The sequence below is a fragment of the Phalaenopsis equestris genome, unplaced genomic scaffold, assembly GCF_001263595.1.
Source record: "Phalaenopsis equestris unplaced genomic scaffold, ASM126359v1 Scaffold000134, whole genome shotgun sequence".
Taxonomy (NCBI): domain Eukaryota; kingdom Viridiplantae; phylum Streptophyta; class Magnoliopsida; order Asparagales; family Orchidaceae; genus Phalaenopsis; species Phalaenopsis equestris.
The window spans coordinates 758,110-776,128 of NW_018164576.1; the positions used below are offsets into that span (position 1 = coordinate 758,110).

Genomic DNA, 18,019 nt, shown 5'->3' on the forward strand with positions numbered 1-18,019 from the left:
CAGATGGTAAATTGGTTAGTGTAATCGTGGGAAGGGCTCAGGCAAAATGTAAGTTGGGCTATCAAATCATGTAATATAAACAGGGCTCAGGCAAAATGTAAGTTGGGCTATCAAATCTATAAATATTCCAATATTTTCATATTTTGTATAACTATTATTATTATTATATTTCCTTAATTCTATGCTTGAGTCTCCATACAGTGATTTCAAATTTTATGCCATATTTATTTTTGTAATATCAGCCTTATAGCTAGAATTGATTTAATAAATTTCAAATTTATGCTAGTATAATATGCTTGACATTAAAAACACTTATTTAGGCTTCTTTTATACAAAGCCCAATAAACAGCCTAGAAAGTTTAGATAAGATGCCAAACAGGAAATTTTATAATCAATCATTGCTACAGCAGGCACGCACGGCCATTACGATACCTGCTATAACAACAGCCCTTCTCAACAAAATGTTCAGCATGTCAACAACTTCTACAACATGTCCAACTGTTCACCGAAATCCAAGAGTTATGAAAAAAAAGAGTATAAATTAGAATCAGGTCAGCGGAACGATCAATGAGCAACAACGACGTTATTTTCCTTATTTCAACAAAAGTATAAATATTACATACTTCATATTACAACAACAAAAAAAATAAATATATATTTGAAAACTACTTAGAGCAAACAAGTTGACTGATAATATGATTAATGTGACAAGGCTTTAATGGCTTTGACATATCCATCCGGTTGAACCAAACAAGTTGGAAAAATATAATACCGGTCATGAAGAGTAGAGACAGCAGCAGCTTTACCGAATAGTATGATCCATCAGCTCCTCGGAGCCAGCATTACTTACGAGCTGAAACCATTAAAAAGAGAAGATTGTTATGATTCCACCTTATTTGAACATCAATCACCAGTAAAAAATAGACTCCCTGAATTGCTCCGTCCATATTTTTGTGCTACAGAAATACTGAAAACTCCTAAATTACCTAAATACATGTGCCAAACTCATCCTAATCTCAGCTTCAGCATACAAGAAAGCTCCAAAATTAAAGTTTTTCAGCCTATTATTTTAGTGTGGATGACAATTTATTTCTAAATTGAATATCTTATTCAAAATAAAATAGAAAATCTTATTTCATCAAAAACTTGGTTAAAAATGGTCATGATAGATATTAGAATCATTGAAACTGCTCTAAGAAAGGCGCAACATAAGTTTTCCTCCAAAATATAATACGTCATCTGCATGAGTCACCAATCAATACATAGTTTAAGTTATATTTGGAACCTTTAACCCAACACAATAATAGTGGTTTGAAAACCAAGTTTATACCTCATAATAACAATAATGGCAGCAATTTAACCTCTATTCCGGGATCACCCATTAAATGCATTATTTATCAGTGAAACATGCATTTTATTAATATATTTATTGGATAAAAAAACATGAAACCAAACAATGCGTGTAAATTTAAATGTGAATCTATTAGGAAATCTATATGCTTGTTATTTTCGAACAAAAACCGAAATAGTTCAATGAGAATCCTAAACATTAACAATGATGACATTATATCAAAAAAAATAATAATAATGTAAGGGTTAAAGGAGAAACTTTATTACCAAAGAGCCAATCAACTCATAAGCTTCCATAACTTTTGGATTCTCCTCATCTTCATAGCCAAGTTGCAATATTCGTGGGCCATTGACAGACCACAGAGCACTTCTTCCAGCTTCCTGAGATATTTAGATATATTAATGAGAGCTTTCATGCGGCAATAAACAGGCCGTTATAATCATAACTAATGCAAAGTTGTGTCCATTAACATTAAGAAAGAATATGTGATTGAATTAGCATATAAAAACACTCCAATTTCACATCAACTCAATTTATGGTTAATGTTTGAGCTTCAAACCTGCAAGGCAATTAAGTAGAGAGCTTCCAATGCCTGCTTGCGAATTTCTGGATCATCAACTGGTTCCCGTTCATGAGAAAGTACATTAGCCAGCTCAAGAGGCATCTTTGCAGTATCTTCTTCACTGTAAGACTGAGCAAAATATATCATAAAAGAGAGAGTGTATTATCAGAAGCAAATAAATAAAGAACGCATAGTTTTTTCATGTTAACCAATCTCAAGGAACCCAAGAGCCAAAGTCAATTAAATTTTGATATTCAATCTCTGGCATCACACTATATGCCAAATATCTCATATTTATAAGCATAAACTTCCCTCAAATAAACAAAACAACTTCAGAATAAATCAACAATCTCAAATCACTTAAGAAAATATTAGAAATAATTATCATGTAACAAGAGGATGCAAGTCTCATCAATTAGCTATTATGTAGCATCACGCCTTAGGTTGTTTTTGAGGTAGCTTTTTCACAGCTTTATTTTACAAACCTCTACTACAATTTTGTTTGGCTATAACTCTTGCTAATTTTTCAAAAAATTAGATAATGATAAGTTTTTCAGAACCATATCAACTGGACTGCCGTAGTTGTGAAAAGGTTGCTTTAGGCTTATGAAGATTTTTAAAGGACTTTCACAAAACCTCATCACAACGAAATTTATCAATCCAAAAAATAAATAAAATCAGTCGATAAATAATTGGCATAAATAACACATCAGCCAAGATTTATTAATAATTGGCATAAATAACACATCAGTCCTGCAACAGGCAAAGAAACCAGCATTTCTCTTCGAGAGACTTCCTTTTCAACTTGTTCTGTTCTAGGTATTCTCTTCTAGAAAACTTCTACAACAATAAATTAAAATTCTGTAAGAAAATTAAATACAAATAAAAATGGTCTTACATGTGGATCCAATGATGTGTGAAACTGATAAGAACATCAACCCAAAGAATTCAAAAAATTTGTTGTGGCAAAACAAGTTTCTCCACAATATGCTACTGTGAAGGTTAAAAAATGCTCAGATTTTGGCATAAACTTAGCTCCTAAGATTTGAGTTAAGAGATGCTAAATTATTACCAAAATTAATTTAGCAAAAGCTCATTGAGATGTGCAGTTGCCTGATAAGGAGTCGTGGAGAGCTGCGAAGGTTTGTAGAAGCCCTCAAACAATTAATTTAATTTCCCTGAGCCTAAATCTCTACATCTTCAAGGAGCAGCAGAAGAATTTAAGGGTACTCACTATGTGGAGGCAGCAAAGCTTCAAGTGGAGATTCATCAAATCTATCATTTTCTCCTATTTGAATATATACAATATAAATAACGTCTAATTTTTTAGAGGTCAATTTAGTTAATAAATTTTAAGATCATATATGATATTTTAAAAATAATTTGGCTTTGAAAATAGTCACTATAATGATAAGTAGATAATGAGAAGTTTAATTTAGCAATTTAAGGTGACTTCTTCCTCTCTTGATTGCCTTATTTTATTCAATACTTTGTTTTGAATGCTTATATACATGATTCACACAACATTTTTTCAATTATAATAGTATTGTCAATGTACAACAAATCATATTCGCAGCATAATGTTATGCATGATATCTCAAGTTAAAAAGTTTCTTGATACAAATAAAGAATAAGATATACAAAATCAAGTGCAAAAGATCACATTCAAGGTCCATTAATTTTTTATTTAAATAAAAATAAATCTCTTTTGATGGAGAAAAATAGCACAAAAAACTTCTTACATCATCTCAAGTATCAATCATGCTACAGTAGCACACACATCATTCTTTTTATCTTTTCTTCTTAACCTCAGTGGTTTGATATAGGAAAAATACTAGTAACCCAAGGTGCACAGATGTTTGAGTACAACTTCACGGATTGCTTTTACTTATCATGTTGCTTTATTATAGCATACTTCCATTCCAACATAATGTCGTACAGGTTATTATGGTGGTGTAACAGTGTATTTTCAGGTGATGCAGCATTATAAGAATTAACAAGAGCAAATAAGAATACTTCTATGTACAGTACCATCTTTCCTGCAACAGGTAAAAGTAGAGCCGGCCAAAGAAACTCTGATAACATAAGCAAATTCTGAATTTGCCTGTCTGCTTCAAAACAACAATTGCGGATAGTTCCTGACACCTAGAGAGTTTAAATGAATTATATTAGACTTAATGATTCAACAAAAGAACTTTGATTTTTAAAAAACATTTGAACTAACATTTCCAAACATGCAGATGAGCAGATTTGTATTATCAATCCAATTACAATTACCAAATGCAAAATATAGAAAATACAAGACAAAAAGAAACTTTATGCTAATCTTTCAGTGTAACGAAGTAATGGACAATACATGATAGAACATACACACCAAGACCACAGAGACCAACAATTCTATCTTCCAATCAATTGATTATTGATGATTAATGATGACAATGTCCCCCTCAGATAGCATCAAATACAACTCTAAAAAAGGTTCAATGAGATCAAATATAAATTTTACGTGCAATATCCTTGTAAGAAAGTTAGCTAAAGGGAAATTAATATTTTCTGATGCATATGCAACAGGAATTTAATGCAGTGAACCATAAATCTTAATTGGATAACTAGCTTAGTTTTATTATGATTTGGAAGAGTAAAAAATTCCATACCCCTTTCTTCCTCAGTGGACTTGTCGAATCTGATTGCCTTATGATTTGCTTAAGAAGGCTTCTCTTTGGCTGCAACAACATACTTCTTCCAGCTTCCAATTTTGACACATTTACAAGAATTGAAGCTACGTGTTCATAGGTATCCTCTGTGGAAAATACATTTTTTAAGCAATAAAGCGGAACTTCCCAAAATAAGGTGAGCACTTTTCTCTCATTTATTTTTTCTTTTTGTTGGTGCTTGTTTACATCATGAAATCTAGCATACAAAGCATGCAAATTTGAACAACGGCTAATTTTAAGAACAGTGTTGCGTGATTAAGAACGAACCAGTAGTATCACTGGAAGAAGATCCGCAAAACAACCTGACGAGCTTGGAGAAATACAGGCCTTCAAGTTTATCATCACCAACCTCAAGAAGCCAGAGCAGCAAGCATAAAGGATTGATCGATTGGAAGTAAATCCAGCCTTTTATCCAAAAAATACCTGAAATATCTTACAACAATGATTATAAAAATACCTGTAGCAGGGAAGAGATGCCAGAGTCCAACTGGGTGAGATTGACGAGGAGCATAACAAGAAGCTTGTGGAGTTTAGCGTCGTTATCCCTCTGTTTAAAAATCACCTCCATCGCCGCATTCACGGCTCCAAGTGAGACAAGCTTCTCAGAAAGGTTGGGGTTTTGGGAGAGGTTTATGAGGGTCTCGGCGGCCGGAGCGGCTACGTCTGGGGGATCGCGAAGAAGGCGGCGAAGCGGGGGAAGAGCAATATCGGAACGCGAAGCCAGGGTCTCGATGCCGCCATCAGAGCCAGTTAGACCACGGACGATGTCCAACGCGGCCTTCTTCACCTGGAGTTTCCGAGGGTTGAGGTTCGTGTAAAAGACGAAGAGAGAAAGGGAAAGAAATTGGTGGGAGGAGATAGGCATACTTGTGGAGAAGGCGAGGAGAGAAACCCTAGCAGCTCTTCGAGTTCGTCCGCCATTGGAACACGGCGCGCGAAGAGGGGAGAGAACTCGGCGACCTTCGGTCGGTTCTGAATGCAGAGATTATCGCCCGTTTGGTGGTTTGTCTGGTTGATATATAGTTAGCATTTAAAATTTATTTTTCTTGCATAATATCCAAGAAATAACACCCCTCGTCACTTTCATTGTTATCCTGCATCAATAAAACATTCTTGTCACTTGATTCTTCTCTAAGCGTCTCTTTTATAATGAAGTGTTATATATTATTTGGATATATGATTGATACAATTCCAATAAATTTTCTTCATTTGATATCAAGCCCGAAGTATGACATCGATCTCGATGTAACTTTTTGAGCAAGAAATATTCAAACATCAATAAAAAGTCATCCAGAATTCTAATTTCAGCAAACTTAAAGTCAAACTTACCGGCTCGACAAGATGAACATAATGTTAACAAAATCAATTAAATCTGAACCAAATCAAACAATTAAACCGTTTTTGAAAGATTTCTGGTCATATTTGGAAAGTCAAATGAATGTTAATTCTGACAAGTTTATAGCTAAATTGACCTTCTGAACAAAAAGAATCCAATGAGACTAGAATCACTCAATTCCTATATCATTGAGAGAAGCTCTCTGAGCCGTTTAATCAAAGTGAATCATATTTTTGCATTAATTGCACTTAAAACTTAATTCCTATATCATTGAGAGAAGCTCTCTGAGCCGTTCAATCAAAGTGAATCATATTTTTGCATTAATTGCACCTAAAACTTACAGTTCTGCGGGCGCCCTCCGCACCTAATAATTAGACTCTCATGAGAGAAAGAAAAGAGCTTGGGGCTTGAGAAAAAAAAACTAAGCTTTGAGAAGAAACTGAAATCTATCACAACTCTTGGTGTTGTCGCCTATCGCTAACAGTTGTCGACCACCGCTGAATATCGTTGATCCCGACGACCGTCGTTGATCGCCACCAATCTCCATCGGCCGCCACTGATCGTCATCGATTACCATCAACCACTGTTGAGCACTACCAACCGGAAGCTGTCAATCGCTATAAGTCATCGCTAGTTGACGTTTAAACTTAGGAAACCTAGTAACTATTTTTCCGTCTGTCGAACAAGCGATTGCAACTGTAATTATTTTTTAGTGAAACTTTTCAGCTTGGTCAGATCCTTGTGCTTTATATTGAATCTTTGTATCCACTGCCTCAAATTTTCTAGCACACATTCATAACATACATAACAAATTTGATGCTTTAAATCTATGCATGAAAATATAAATTTTATTTTTAAAAAATAACAATAAATATTTGCATGTGTTATTAAATATTTGAGATTTTGAGTGCTATGCGGGTAAATATAAAAGTTTAGATATAAGAAATATAAAGACATGAGAATTATGACTATGTTTGTAAATGCCTATAAAAAATATCCAACAATTTAATTAATTTTTATAAAAAAATTGGCTTAAATTTTCTACAATAACCCTAGGGAGATAAATTAATTATTTAAATTGGGATTTGTAGACGGAATGACTGTAGTGAAGATTAGGGGTGTAAACGAATCGAACACGGCTGTCGAACAAGCGATTGCAACTGTAATTATTTTTTTAGTGAAACTTTTCAGCTTGGTCAGACCCTTGTGCTTTATATTGAATCTTTGTATCATGCTAAGACGATAATTTGGTACTCCACTGTCTCAAATTTTCTAGCACGCATCCATAACATACATAACAAATTTGATGCTTTAAATCTATGCATGAAAATATAAATTTTATTTTTAAAAAATAACAATAAATATTTGCATGTGTTATTAAATATTTGAGATTTTGAGTGCTATGCGGGTAAATATAAAAGTTTAGATATAAGAAATATAAAGACATGAGAATTATGACTATGTTTGTAAATGCCTATAAAAAATATCCAACAATTTAGTTAAGTTTTATAAAAAAATTGGCTTAAATTTTCTACAATAAATTAATTATTTAAATTCGGATTTGTAGACGGAATGACTGTAGTGAAGATGCAACGAAGAATTGAATTGATTTTTTTTTTTTTTTTTTTTGCTGGATTTAAATTAAAAGTTGCAATACCACGCAGCCCGTTTTAATGGTAGTGGAATCAAAACCAGGTGCAGCAATGAATCAGCGTGCCGGTGGCCCATCCCCACGATAGCTCGAGCAATTTATTTATCAGCAGAACTGAAAAACAAGAGCGAGTGGTTTCCACACGCAGCGGTGAGATCCCGCTCTCCGGTCACTGCTTCATACTCATCTCTCGCTAGAACGTGAATATCCCAAAGCACCGAGAGAGAGAGAGACGACGAACTGACGAAGGCGAAGGCATCGCTTCTCTCCGTCCCGGTCTTTGTCGTAATTCGCTGCCCATATTGCATTCTTATATCCTTCCTCTTCGCAATCCCTAGCTTTATTTATTTATTTTATTTTATTTTATTTTGGTTTTTGAGTGTATTGATTGCTTTCATTGGGAAATGCGATCAAGAATAGGATTCATATCTTTCTGTTTTTTTATTGCGCTCCGATTGCTGTGCGCGAATTTGATGTCTGCTGGATGCATCTCATATTGTTTCTGTGGGAAGAATCGCTTCGAGTGTCGAGTAGCTTTGTTTTTTTAATAAGGGAAGTTTGTGTGATGCAGGGAAGTTAAACAGAGGATGGCTTCTGATGATCCGTCTTCAAAGGTTCAGAGAGCAAGTGCTGTGGCAGTGAAAAAGACTGCTGATTGGTTAGTTTAAATCTATCATGTACTGCCATTTTTGTTAATTATTTGCTTTGAATATGATTATTTTGTTTTGTTTTTTTTCTCTCTTTTGTTGTAAATATATTCATTTTATGGATTTCCTTTGGGTGCTTATATTTGATTGATTGAGTGCGTGTATATATATTATGGTTCCATTTTTTTTGGTGTATATAAACAAATTATGCTGTTATAATCATAGGAGTAATATGCAGTAATTAAGATTGTAATTGTTTCACCTGAAAGTTTAAACCGATAACTTGGCTGATTTGATTCATGACCGAGCACATAAAGAAACATGGTTCCCCCATGGGTACTTGTAGCATACTTATGGGTAGAACTCTTTGTTGAATCCAAATTTATTCATTAATCACAACCAAAGAATAGAGCATGAGACAAAAGAGATAGGGAGAGTGACGGAGAGAAATGCACAATGATGAACAATAATTTAGAGAAAGTGTATTAACCTTTCTGGACCCTTTTGAGTAAGGTTATGTAACACTTTATTCATAAAATTATTTTCAATTTATAGAGGAAGAGGTTATGGTATGTGAAATTATATTTGTGTCCCTAATTTAGTGGGAGTTGTACATGTTATTCTAAGTGTTTTACATATGTGGGCACAAAGCTTGACTGTTCTCTGGCTCGAATAACTGCGTTGGAGAGACCTTAATAGGTGTTGCCTGCCGGCTAAGATAGAGGGGAGCTGATCAACCTGATTCAATAAGACAATCAATCAGCTAGGTTTAGTTTTGTCGATTGGTTGAGTCTTTTATTGACAAAAGGTTGGCGAGATTGTCTCGGTCGGCTTGCCATGCAGATTGATTGGTCACTTGGTTGAGTCTAGCTGCGAACCCACAATCCCCATGAAAGAACTCATGTTGGTAGGGCAGAGCTAGGCTATTGTGCAATAGGTAACCGCTTTTAGATGAAAAAGTCTTGACGGATGGCTGAGATTTATCTCACTAATTATTAACGGTGTTTGGGGAAGCCGCTAAATACCTCCGAGGGAATTGTAAGATTCGAGGGATTAGCTTTCTCCCTTGGGTTGGTTCCATTGTAGGGAATGTCATGGATTCCCCTGTGCTTTGCTACCAGTCAAATTGCTAAGGTTCAAGTTGTTTGGTTGCTTTGGTTAGTTTTGGTCTTGATATCAGACACATGGGCCTTCAATTCTCTTATTGACATACTCTCATTTGACACATATTGTCCTGTATGGACCGAGTGATCCCCTCGAGATTCATGTTGACAATTTTTTCTTATTTATTCTTGAATTTAAGTATATCACAACTAAAAAAAATGGAATCTTTGGCATTTAAACTTTAAATACTACTAGCATATCACCCCACTCGTATAGATGTCTCATGTTTTTGCATCGTTGTAGGTTTCTTTCTGTAGAATCATTAAATATGAGTAAGTTTATTTGCAAGCTCATCTTGGCTGTCAGTGGTGGAACTAGCATCTTTTTTTAGTGGGGTGAGGGGGGGGGAGGGGAGGGAATTGCAAGCAAATTTATTATAAAAAAATTAATTAAATTTTCATGTGAAGCTCACACTAATTATAAAAAAATTATTTAAAAAGTTATTTAAAAATTAATAAATAATTTTATGCAAAACAATTAATAAATAAATCTACATGTTCAAACTTACTATAATTTTGTCTTATATTTTTTATTATCTCATTTGCTTAGCTTAAATATCACAAAAATTAGAGTTTTCTAAACTCAGATATTCATTAAAAGTATGCAAAAAAATTTTAAATAAAGGGCCATTTAAATACTTATCGCAAGATTTTTATGTATTTGCATATCTGTATAAACTTTAATTTTTATATTTATGCCACTAAAATCCATTATATCACATAAAAAATGACAGTATTTTTGTTTTTGTGATACTGCTATTTTAATTTTGAAAAAATGAACACCTTTTAATGCATAGTTAAGGTGGTATGTATGTTAAAATTGAAGTTTTGATGTTTAATTTGTAAATACATAGGAATTGAGTGGTAGGCATGTAAATTTCTCTTTTAAAATAAAACGGAGCTTAGTAGTCCGGTGCCAATGAAAAAAGTTTAGTCGCACATTGGAGTTCAAAAGTATGTTTTTTGCTCTTTAAATGAAAAGGGCATATTAGAAGATATCAAAAATACGTATGTTAAAATTGAAGTTTTGATGTTTAATTTGTAAATACATAGGAATTGAGTGGTAGGCATGTAAATTTCTCTTTTAAAATAAAACGGAGCTTAGTAGCCCGGTGCCAATGAAAAAGTTTAGTCGCACATTGGAGTTCAAGAGTATGTTTTTTGCTCTTTAAATGAAAAGGGCATAGTAGAAGATATCAAAATTTTTCAACGAATTGGTGGATAGGAAATCCTGTGAAGGCTCTCATTTTTTAAGGAAAATAAATATATTTTTAATTAAAACATTTAATTCATAAATTAATTTGAATTATCTTGATTTATTAAGTAGCATTTATACAAATTTAATCAATTTGCCTTTTTATAAAGGCAATTAGAGCTGCTTTGATAGGATGAATAAAGGGCCAGCTTGGATTGTTTAGAGGGGCAAATGACGAAATATCCCACCCTTATGAGGAGAATACCATAATTTTTGGGGGTCAATTGCCCTCCTTGAGTTAAATGTGGGTCCGCCCATGTTGACTACTTTCATCATCGAAGAGGGTAATTATGCACATTACTTCCGTTAAGATTCTCCATAATATATTATATAATAATCTATTAATAAAAAAATCACCAAGTAATTTTTTTTTAAAATTTTGGTTGGTAATGTAGTGATGCAAACTCTTGCAAACAGTGAACAAAAGAATTACAAGAAAAGCAATGTATGAAGCTCTATCGCTTCCAAGGGGAATAACCTGGAGAATAAAACTCTGAAAAAGCTGCTACAACTTACAATCCCACTAGTATTTATAACTTCCAACATTTGTAACACTAAGCGAAGGTAATTCTGCTAAAGCAGATAGTAGTAAAAAGTATTAGGGGCCTAATATATAAGCCAAAAATAGTAAAAGCTAATAAACTAGAACGTTAAACTGGTAATAGCCACGGTAGATATTACACCGTGTTGTATTTTATGTTTGTGTGAGAGACCTATAATTATTTTGAATGTTTATGTTTGAGCTTAAAATGATTGTTGGGATGGTAGGAAGTAATTTCACTCTAATGTAAACATGGGCATGTGGCCAAAAAACCATCATAGGGAAATAATCAAGCTAGATGTCACAAGATGCATGACAATGAATTTTATGGGAATCATATATGTTAAAACTTTTACTTGGACGATGACATACCTAAGATAGGATCAAAATTAAAGTGTGTGCTTTTAATGAATATCTATTGCCTTTGGAATTTTTTAATTGGATAATGGATATAAACAATTTCCTTGAGTGGAAAAAGGTGTTTAGTGAGCGGCGCAAATTGAAATTTATAGGGAAGGCTAAAATGTATTGGATGATTGTGCGGAATTAAAAGGAAATTTGGGAGGGAGCTTACAATTACTTGGGTTGCGATGAAGAACTTTTTAAAAAAAATATTACCTTTGTTAGGCTGTGAAGAACTTTTAAACGAGAAATATTACCTTTGCTATGTTGTGATTGATTGCCTGATGAGTTCAAATTGTAATACAAGGGACTAAAATTATTATTGAATACAACAACAACAATAAGTCTTTATCCCTTTAATTGGGGGCTGCTATATGAATCTTTTTTCTCCATTGTGTCATAATGAGTATCATATTTTATTTTAGAAATAAAAAATTAAGATCATTATTTATACAACATGCCCAAGACATGATCAAATTTGAATAGTAGTAGTATTTTGAAATCATTGAAGATCCTAAAATCATGTATCTAAATTTAGGTATGGTTTGAGACGTAATATCAAGTAGAGAGATAATAGTGCATCACAATTCCATCACTTGAGTATGTTTTTTTTAATTTTCTTTGGATTTTGATGAAATGTTAATTTCTTTTATTCCAAGTGTTACTATATAGTTTGTTAATGTGTCTTTTCATAAAAAAATCATTCAATTTGTTGCACCTATTTTTGCTAAGGGTAGTAACACTATTATTAATAAGTGGAAGCCTTTCAATTTTGTATTTGGTTCTAAAAATGTGTGCCAAATATGTTTTCTTGGTGTCATCATGTCAATAAGTATAGCAGTGAAAAGTTGTATATTAATTTGCATGACAATGATATTGAAATCATTGAGAATGATGATGTCCATGAATTTGATGAAGAGATTTGTGAGTATGAGAATGTTTAGGACTTACCTTCTTGAGTTATGATAATCGTTTTCTTTTCTAGAGTTAGAAGACATTGTAGTCGATCAATTATCAACTTTTGAAATATCCAAAAGAAGACAAAACACGAAATGAAGGATAAACCTCAATGAAACCATCAACAATAATATGGATGATGTTGATCGACGAGCCGGACATAGGCTAGGGTCGATACCCTATTATGTTGTCTGTGTCTGTGCTTTATTGTTGTTGATAGGTTTGACCACATGTAAGGTCGATGCTTTGTGTCTTTTTCCTGGATTTACAGTAGGATCTATAAGGACTATGTTTTCTATCCCAACTAAACAACAACCAAAACATAATTTTTCAAAATAAAATGAAACTCTTAACCTCAAACAAAATCATATTATTAGGAAATCATGTTTTTAAAATAACAAAATTGATAGTTAAATTCAACAGAGCAGGAACATTTTTTTTGTGATTTAGGACATACTAAAAGATAACTATAGGCATGCTATATGCATATTGGTTTTATTCCTTGTCTTCGGGCCCTCAATCATTGCATGGAAAGGGGTGGGTTGACCCGTGAGAACCACTATCTTATAAAGTGAGTTTTGTCTCTGCATACCGATTGACCTTCTGAATAAATTTTCTCCTCATTCATGATCAAGGATGTGCATTCCTATTCACAGCCTGTTGTTGATCGCTTGAAACTAAAGTTAACCAAAATTATTAAAATTCATGTGCGTGTTGTAGTTTCTAAAATCTTTAATTTTAAATTGCAAAAATAAACTAGCATTAGTTTTAGAACATTTTGCATACCATACATACTTAGGCATCTTGATCGTTATGATCAAGTTGTAAGACATACAATTCTTAATAAATAATAACATTTACTATCTTGCATTCATTGAGGCCGACCTTCATGCTTTTAAATACATTTAGGTGGTTTAGATGGAACCCCTTTCCAGGCACGATTGTAAGTCCATTTTTCATATTTGTGTTTATTGTATCATTCTTTCGGTGAACATCACCATAGTTTTAGGATTCTGAAGTTAGTCATCTAGCACGACGTAAATCTTCATTTTATTAGGCTTTCTCACGATCTTATATCGTGGGATATAAGTCCTAAATTTTTAAATAGATTGCAGGATTGAAACATCAAATAAATTCTCTTTCAAAAATGTACAATCAAACCATAAGTTAGTTTGAGATGTCATGGAGGATTCCTCGGTATCTTCGACATCTCTTACCTTTCATTTCTTTGGGTTCTAGAAATAACTGTTCCATATTGGTTTTTCCCATTTGATTTTCGTATAATCAATCATGGAAACTAAATGTTGAATTATTGAAGACACAACTCCAATCTTAATTGAGAGTTTTCTTAAGTGATTTTAGTCACTTAAGACGTAATTAACTATAGGGATTGCGTCTATAGGAAATTAGTAACCTAGATAATCTGAACCTTTTCCAATCTTCGGATTCAATAGGGGAAATATCTATCGGTATTTTTGTAGATCAAATAAATATTCTAAATTTCTTCGTCTGAAAAACTGAACCAATATTAAGTGATATTCTCATATTTCAAGATGATGTAGTACTTAAAATATCGTGTTCGTTTATTTAAATAATTAATTATTTGAGATCTGTTCGGTCTTCTTTTTAAAATCAAATTTATTTTTTTCAAATATGAAATAAAAACCAACGATTCCTCTGAAAGCTTCCAAATCATCGCATTTAGTAATTTTAATTCCAGCATCATTCAAATCTCCTGCATGCTGAGTGCTGAGAAAGGACTAGGATTAAACCTATCCCAAACATGTTGACAAAAAATAGGACTAAGCCTATTCCAAATGTGCTGAGTGCTGAGAAAGGACTAGGATTAAACCTATCCCAAACATGCTGAGAAAGAATAGGACTAAGCCTATTCCAAATGTGCTTAGGCGACTTGGAGACTTGTGAAATTGTAAAATCGCGGAGATTTATGAAGATTGTGAAATTGTGGATAATTTGCAGAGATTGTGAAAATTTGCAAAGATTTGTAAATGATTTGTTGGGATTGTGGATGCAGGGATTTGCGGAGGTTTGTGAAATTCTTATGGAATTTTTTGAAATTTAGAAGATTTGTGAAAAATGTCTGTAGGCATATTCTTTAAGTTGAGGTTGTATCGAAAATATACGAGATCATTTAGCCTTTGATGCTCTAAATGATTCCTCATTTTGTATAAATTTGCTTAAAAGCCCGAGAAAGAACATGTTTGACTGAGAATTCTTATAGCTAATTTCTGTAAATTTAGAGTACTTGAGTCAAACATCTTCCACCATTCATCTAGTTAAATAAATAATTAATTTAAAGAGATAACTCAAATACTTATATAAATGAAATACTAATACGAATATAATGTATCATATGAACTTATCGAGTCGCTTTTCCCTTGACATTGTCAGAGTTATTGGCATTCCAAAATTGTTTAAATTGTCACAAAAAAGTCTAATTTCATTCATCACTGATGTAGGTTTAGGCATATATTTTTGTTTCCAATAATTTCATTCAAGCCTAGCATAATCTCATGTTTATTACAATAGTTCTTTTTATTGTATTAAAAATGAGGGTTCAAAAAATAAGTTGTTGCATGGATATCTTGCGAAGTTGATTATATCATCTTTTTTTGATGATGCTAGTATATATATGGTTTGTACAATTTTTTTGAATTCCTATACTTTCATTTTCTTTCTTGCTCCATACATATCATCATATAGATATCCAAGTGAAAGTTTTTCATCAAAGTTAATAACTCAAAATAACCTGCAATTACTAAAAAATATTTAAACAATATAGTCTATTAATATTATTATTATTTTAAAGATAAAAAATATAGTTATATAAATGAAAAATACTAATCTTATTAAGGACCCTACTAACATTGATATTATAATGTAGTCATTCTAGAACTTATAGTCTAAAATGATGCAAGCTGTCTCTTTTTCATTTGTTGTCTTAGAAGACTTTGAGTCTATATAACGCGTGCTTGTGATAAATGCCTGGAAATTGTGTTAATACTCATAGGCACTATTCAAAGTGATAAAAGTAGTAACAAAATGTGTTACTCCAAGACGCACTATCTCCTTTCAATCTGGCTTTTTTTGATACAAGTCTTATATAAAGACATGATTATAAATAAAGATTGTTAATTGTGAAGCATTTTTTGCAAGCTTAGTTGCATGTGTCATGCTATCAATTTCTTTTAAGATAAGATTCAAGGAGTGAGTAGCAGAAGGTAATCAATAGATATTGTCGTATCACTTATGTAATAACTCACCAGTCTTCTTATAATTTGCATCATTGTCAGTTACAATTTACGTCACATTCTCTAATATCACCCAGTCAATAAATTTGACAAATAAAGCACATAAAGCTGCATATTTTTTAATATCAATAGCATCAATGGATTTAATAAATGAACTCCCACGTGGATAATAAATTTGAAAGTTAATAAGTGCTCTATTTTTATTATTTGTCCACATCAACCATTAAACTACATCATGTGTCTTTCCAACATTGTCCATAAATCTCAACAACTTGTATTATTCGTTGCAATCTGTTCATAAGCTCACCGTCATTCTGAGAGTTTGTATCCATACCTAATAGTTGTGATTGCGTCAATAGCTTTCTACCCAAAAGGCAAATTTAATACATTTGCAGGTATGCAACAATCAAAAAATCATCTAGTCATGACCAAATCAACACGATGTATACCTTCTTTAAATGCAAACACACTTTTTAAAGATGGTTGTGAGCCTAACTTTGTTCTTGGAGCAAAATAATTTTATATTTTATTTAATTTTATTTTTTTCTTATCATGCTCTTTATCATGTGCAGTTATTTTCTTTCTTTTTCTAATTTCTTTTAGATATTTGTTTAAAATGTTCTTACATTTGATAACGTATATCACGTGACATTTTTTTACTTGCAACAATATTATCCTTCACCCCAACTAGGTATTGTTTTATTCTATTAATGTCTTTATCTTTGTATAGTTCCGCAATGCAAGCATTTATACTATTTTTTTCCATCAAGATCTTTAAATCCAGTAAAATAATTTCATGTTATATCTACTTTTCTCAAATATTAGGTGTGAAAATAACATGTTGACTTCAAGAAGGATTAATTCTAATGTAAATAATATCAAAATTATTAACTTAACAATAAATAATTTGCATATTGATATGAAATGAAAACGCACATTTTCAAATATATTGAATATATCTTGACACAAAATAATTAGCATATATTCATATCAATGCATTAATCGAAGATATTTTTTAAATTAAGCTAATCCATGTAAAGTAATAATGCTCAACAAAGCAAACCAAGCATATTGTAATAATGCTCAACAAAGCCTAGCCTAACTATATTTTCTTCTCTAACCAAGCCAAGCCTTACAAAGATTAAACATGTCATTCCACACACAACAATAATAAGTCAATCCTTTGCTTAGTAAAGCAAATCAACAATAAAAAGGCTAAGGCAAAGTAATTATAGATAATCAAATGCAAGAAATGATGAGTAAATTAATTTTTAGACTTAAACCAAAAGACGAATGGTTTAAGTTCATCAACAACCAAATGTATATATTGCAATTATGTTTACAAAATTAACATTTTGAACAAATTAAAAACTACAAAAATGGTTTGATAAACACTCTATTGAAATCGCATATAATTAAACTTCTGAATATAGATTTAATCATTAGTTGAGAAGCTTATGTGAAAACACAATAACGCAATAACTAATTTTTTCCAAAATTAATATTGATATATGGAAATTTGATTGATTGGGATGAAAACACCAAGACTTGTTTAGAAAAACTGCTAAATTAAACTCTATCTTAATAGAATCATGGATTCGCGGCACAATTTTCCACAATGTAAGTTGGAATGCGTGATGATTATACTGAAATCATAGAGTTAAATTAGTTAATAGATTACTAAGATATTCTTTTTGGTTATACCCAAAATCATAGAGTTAATACGGGTGAAAGACTAAGAACGACATATAAGTAAGCATTAACCATGTAAGCAAGCAAGCGAGAAACTTGAGCATGTGAATACACATTTAGCACAATTCTTATGTATTTACTTAAGTTACATATTTTTACTTTTCACTGTTTTCAGAAATTCAGAACACATGGGGGAATGAAGGTAGGCATAACCGCACAAGCAATTAACTGAGTAAGCATTAGGGTAAGAACATTCAGGAAAATAGAAAAACATACAAGAGAGAGGACTTAAGGTAGGAAGGCTCTGGAAATATTCTCGTTGGCATATGAAGTAGTTAGGATATAGGAACTTAGGAAAACTTATGGTGAATGCTGTGAAATGGCCGGCTGCTGTTGATATCTGGCAGTGAAAGATGGCAAACATGTCCAAAGGCATCGAATGACTTATCAAACAACTATTGGAAGGAAATATAATA

The 18,019-nt window shown here is 32.3% G+C and overlaps 2 protein-coding genes across 2 annotated transcripts in view; one reads left to right on the top strand and one right to left on the bottom strand.

Annotated features, from left to right (window-relative positions):
- Nucleotides 1–604: 604 nt before the first annotated feature.
- On the bottom strand, nucleotides 605–5,640 carry LOC110021460 (protein HGH1 homolog). Its single transcript, XM_020719957.1, has 8 exons — nucleotides 5,495–5,640; nucleotides 5,085–5,414; nucleotides 4,895–4,976; nucleotides 4,568–4,713; nucleotides 3,945–4,058; nucleotides 1,911–2,042; nucleotides 1,618–1,731; nucleotides 605–853 (listed from the first exon to the last, which is right to left on the bottom strand). The coding sequence occupies exons 1-8, from the start codon at nucleotides 5,546–5,548 to the stop codon at nucleotides 803–805; spliced, it is 1,023 nt and encodes a 340-aa protein (XP_020575616.1). The 5' UTR covers nucleotides 5,549–5,640; the 3' UTR covers nucleotides 605–802.
- Nucleotides 5,641–7,755: 2,115 nt separating this feature from the next.
- LOC110021462 (transcription factor bHLH47-like) overlaps nucleotides 7,756–18,019 on the top strand; it is a 35,842-nt gene continuing 25,578 nt past the window's right edge. Inside the window, exons 1-2 of the mRNA XM_020719959.1 lie at nucleotides 7,756–7,899; nucleotides 8,186–8,272. Of these exons, the coding sequence (XP_020575618.1) occupies nucleotides 8,202–8,272 (71 nt within the window). The 5' untranslated portion in view covers nucleotides 7,756–7,899; nucleotides 8,186–8,201. The remainder of the gene's footprint in view (nucleotides 7,900–8,185; nucleotides 8,273–18,019) is intronic.

What these genes read in the sequence shown, in the direction of transcription:
- LOC110021460 (XM_020719957.1), bottom strand. Translation starts at nt 5,548, where the DNA reads ATGGCGGACGAACTCGAAGAGCTGCTAGGGTTTCTCTCCTCGCCTTCT. An exon ending in TCTCCTCGCCTTCTCCACAA is followed by an intron (nt 5,415 to 5,494) that starts GTATGCCTATCT and finishes CGGAAACTCCAG; the next exon opens with GTGAAGAAGGCCGCGTTGGA. An exon ending in TTCTTCCAGTGATACTACTG is followed by an intron (nt 4,714 to 4,894) that starts GTTCGTTCTTAA and finishes TATTTTCCACAG; the next exon opens with AGGATACCTATGAACACGTA.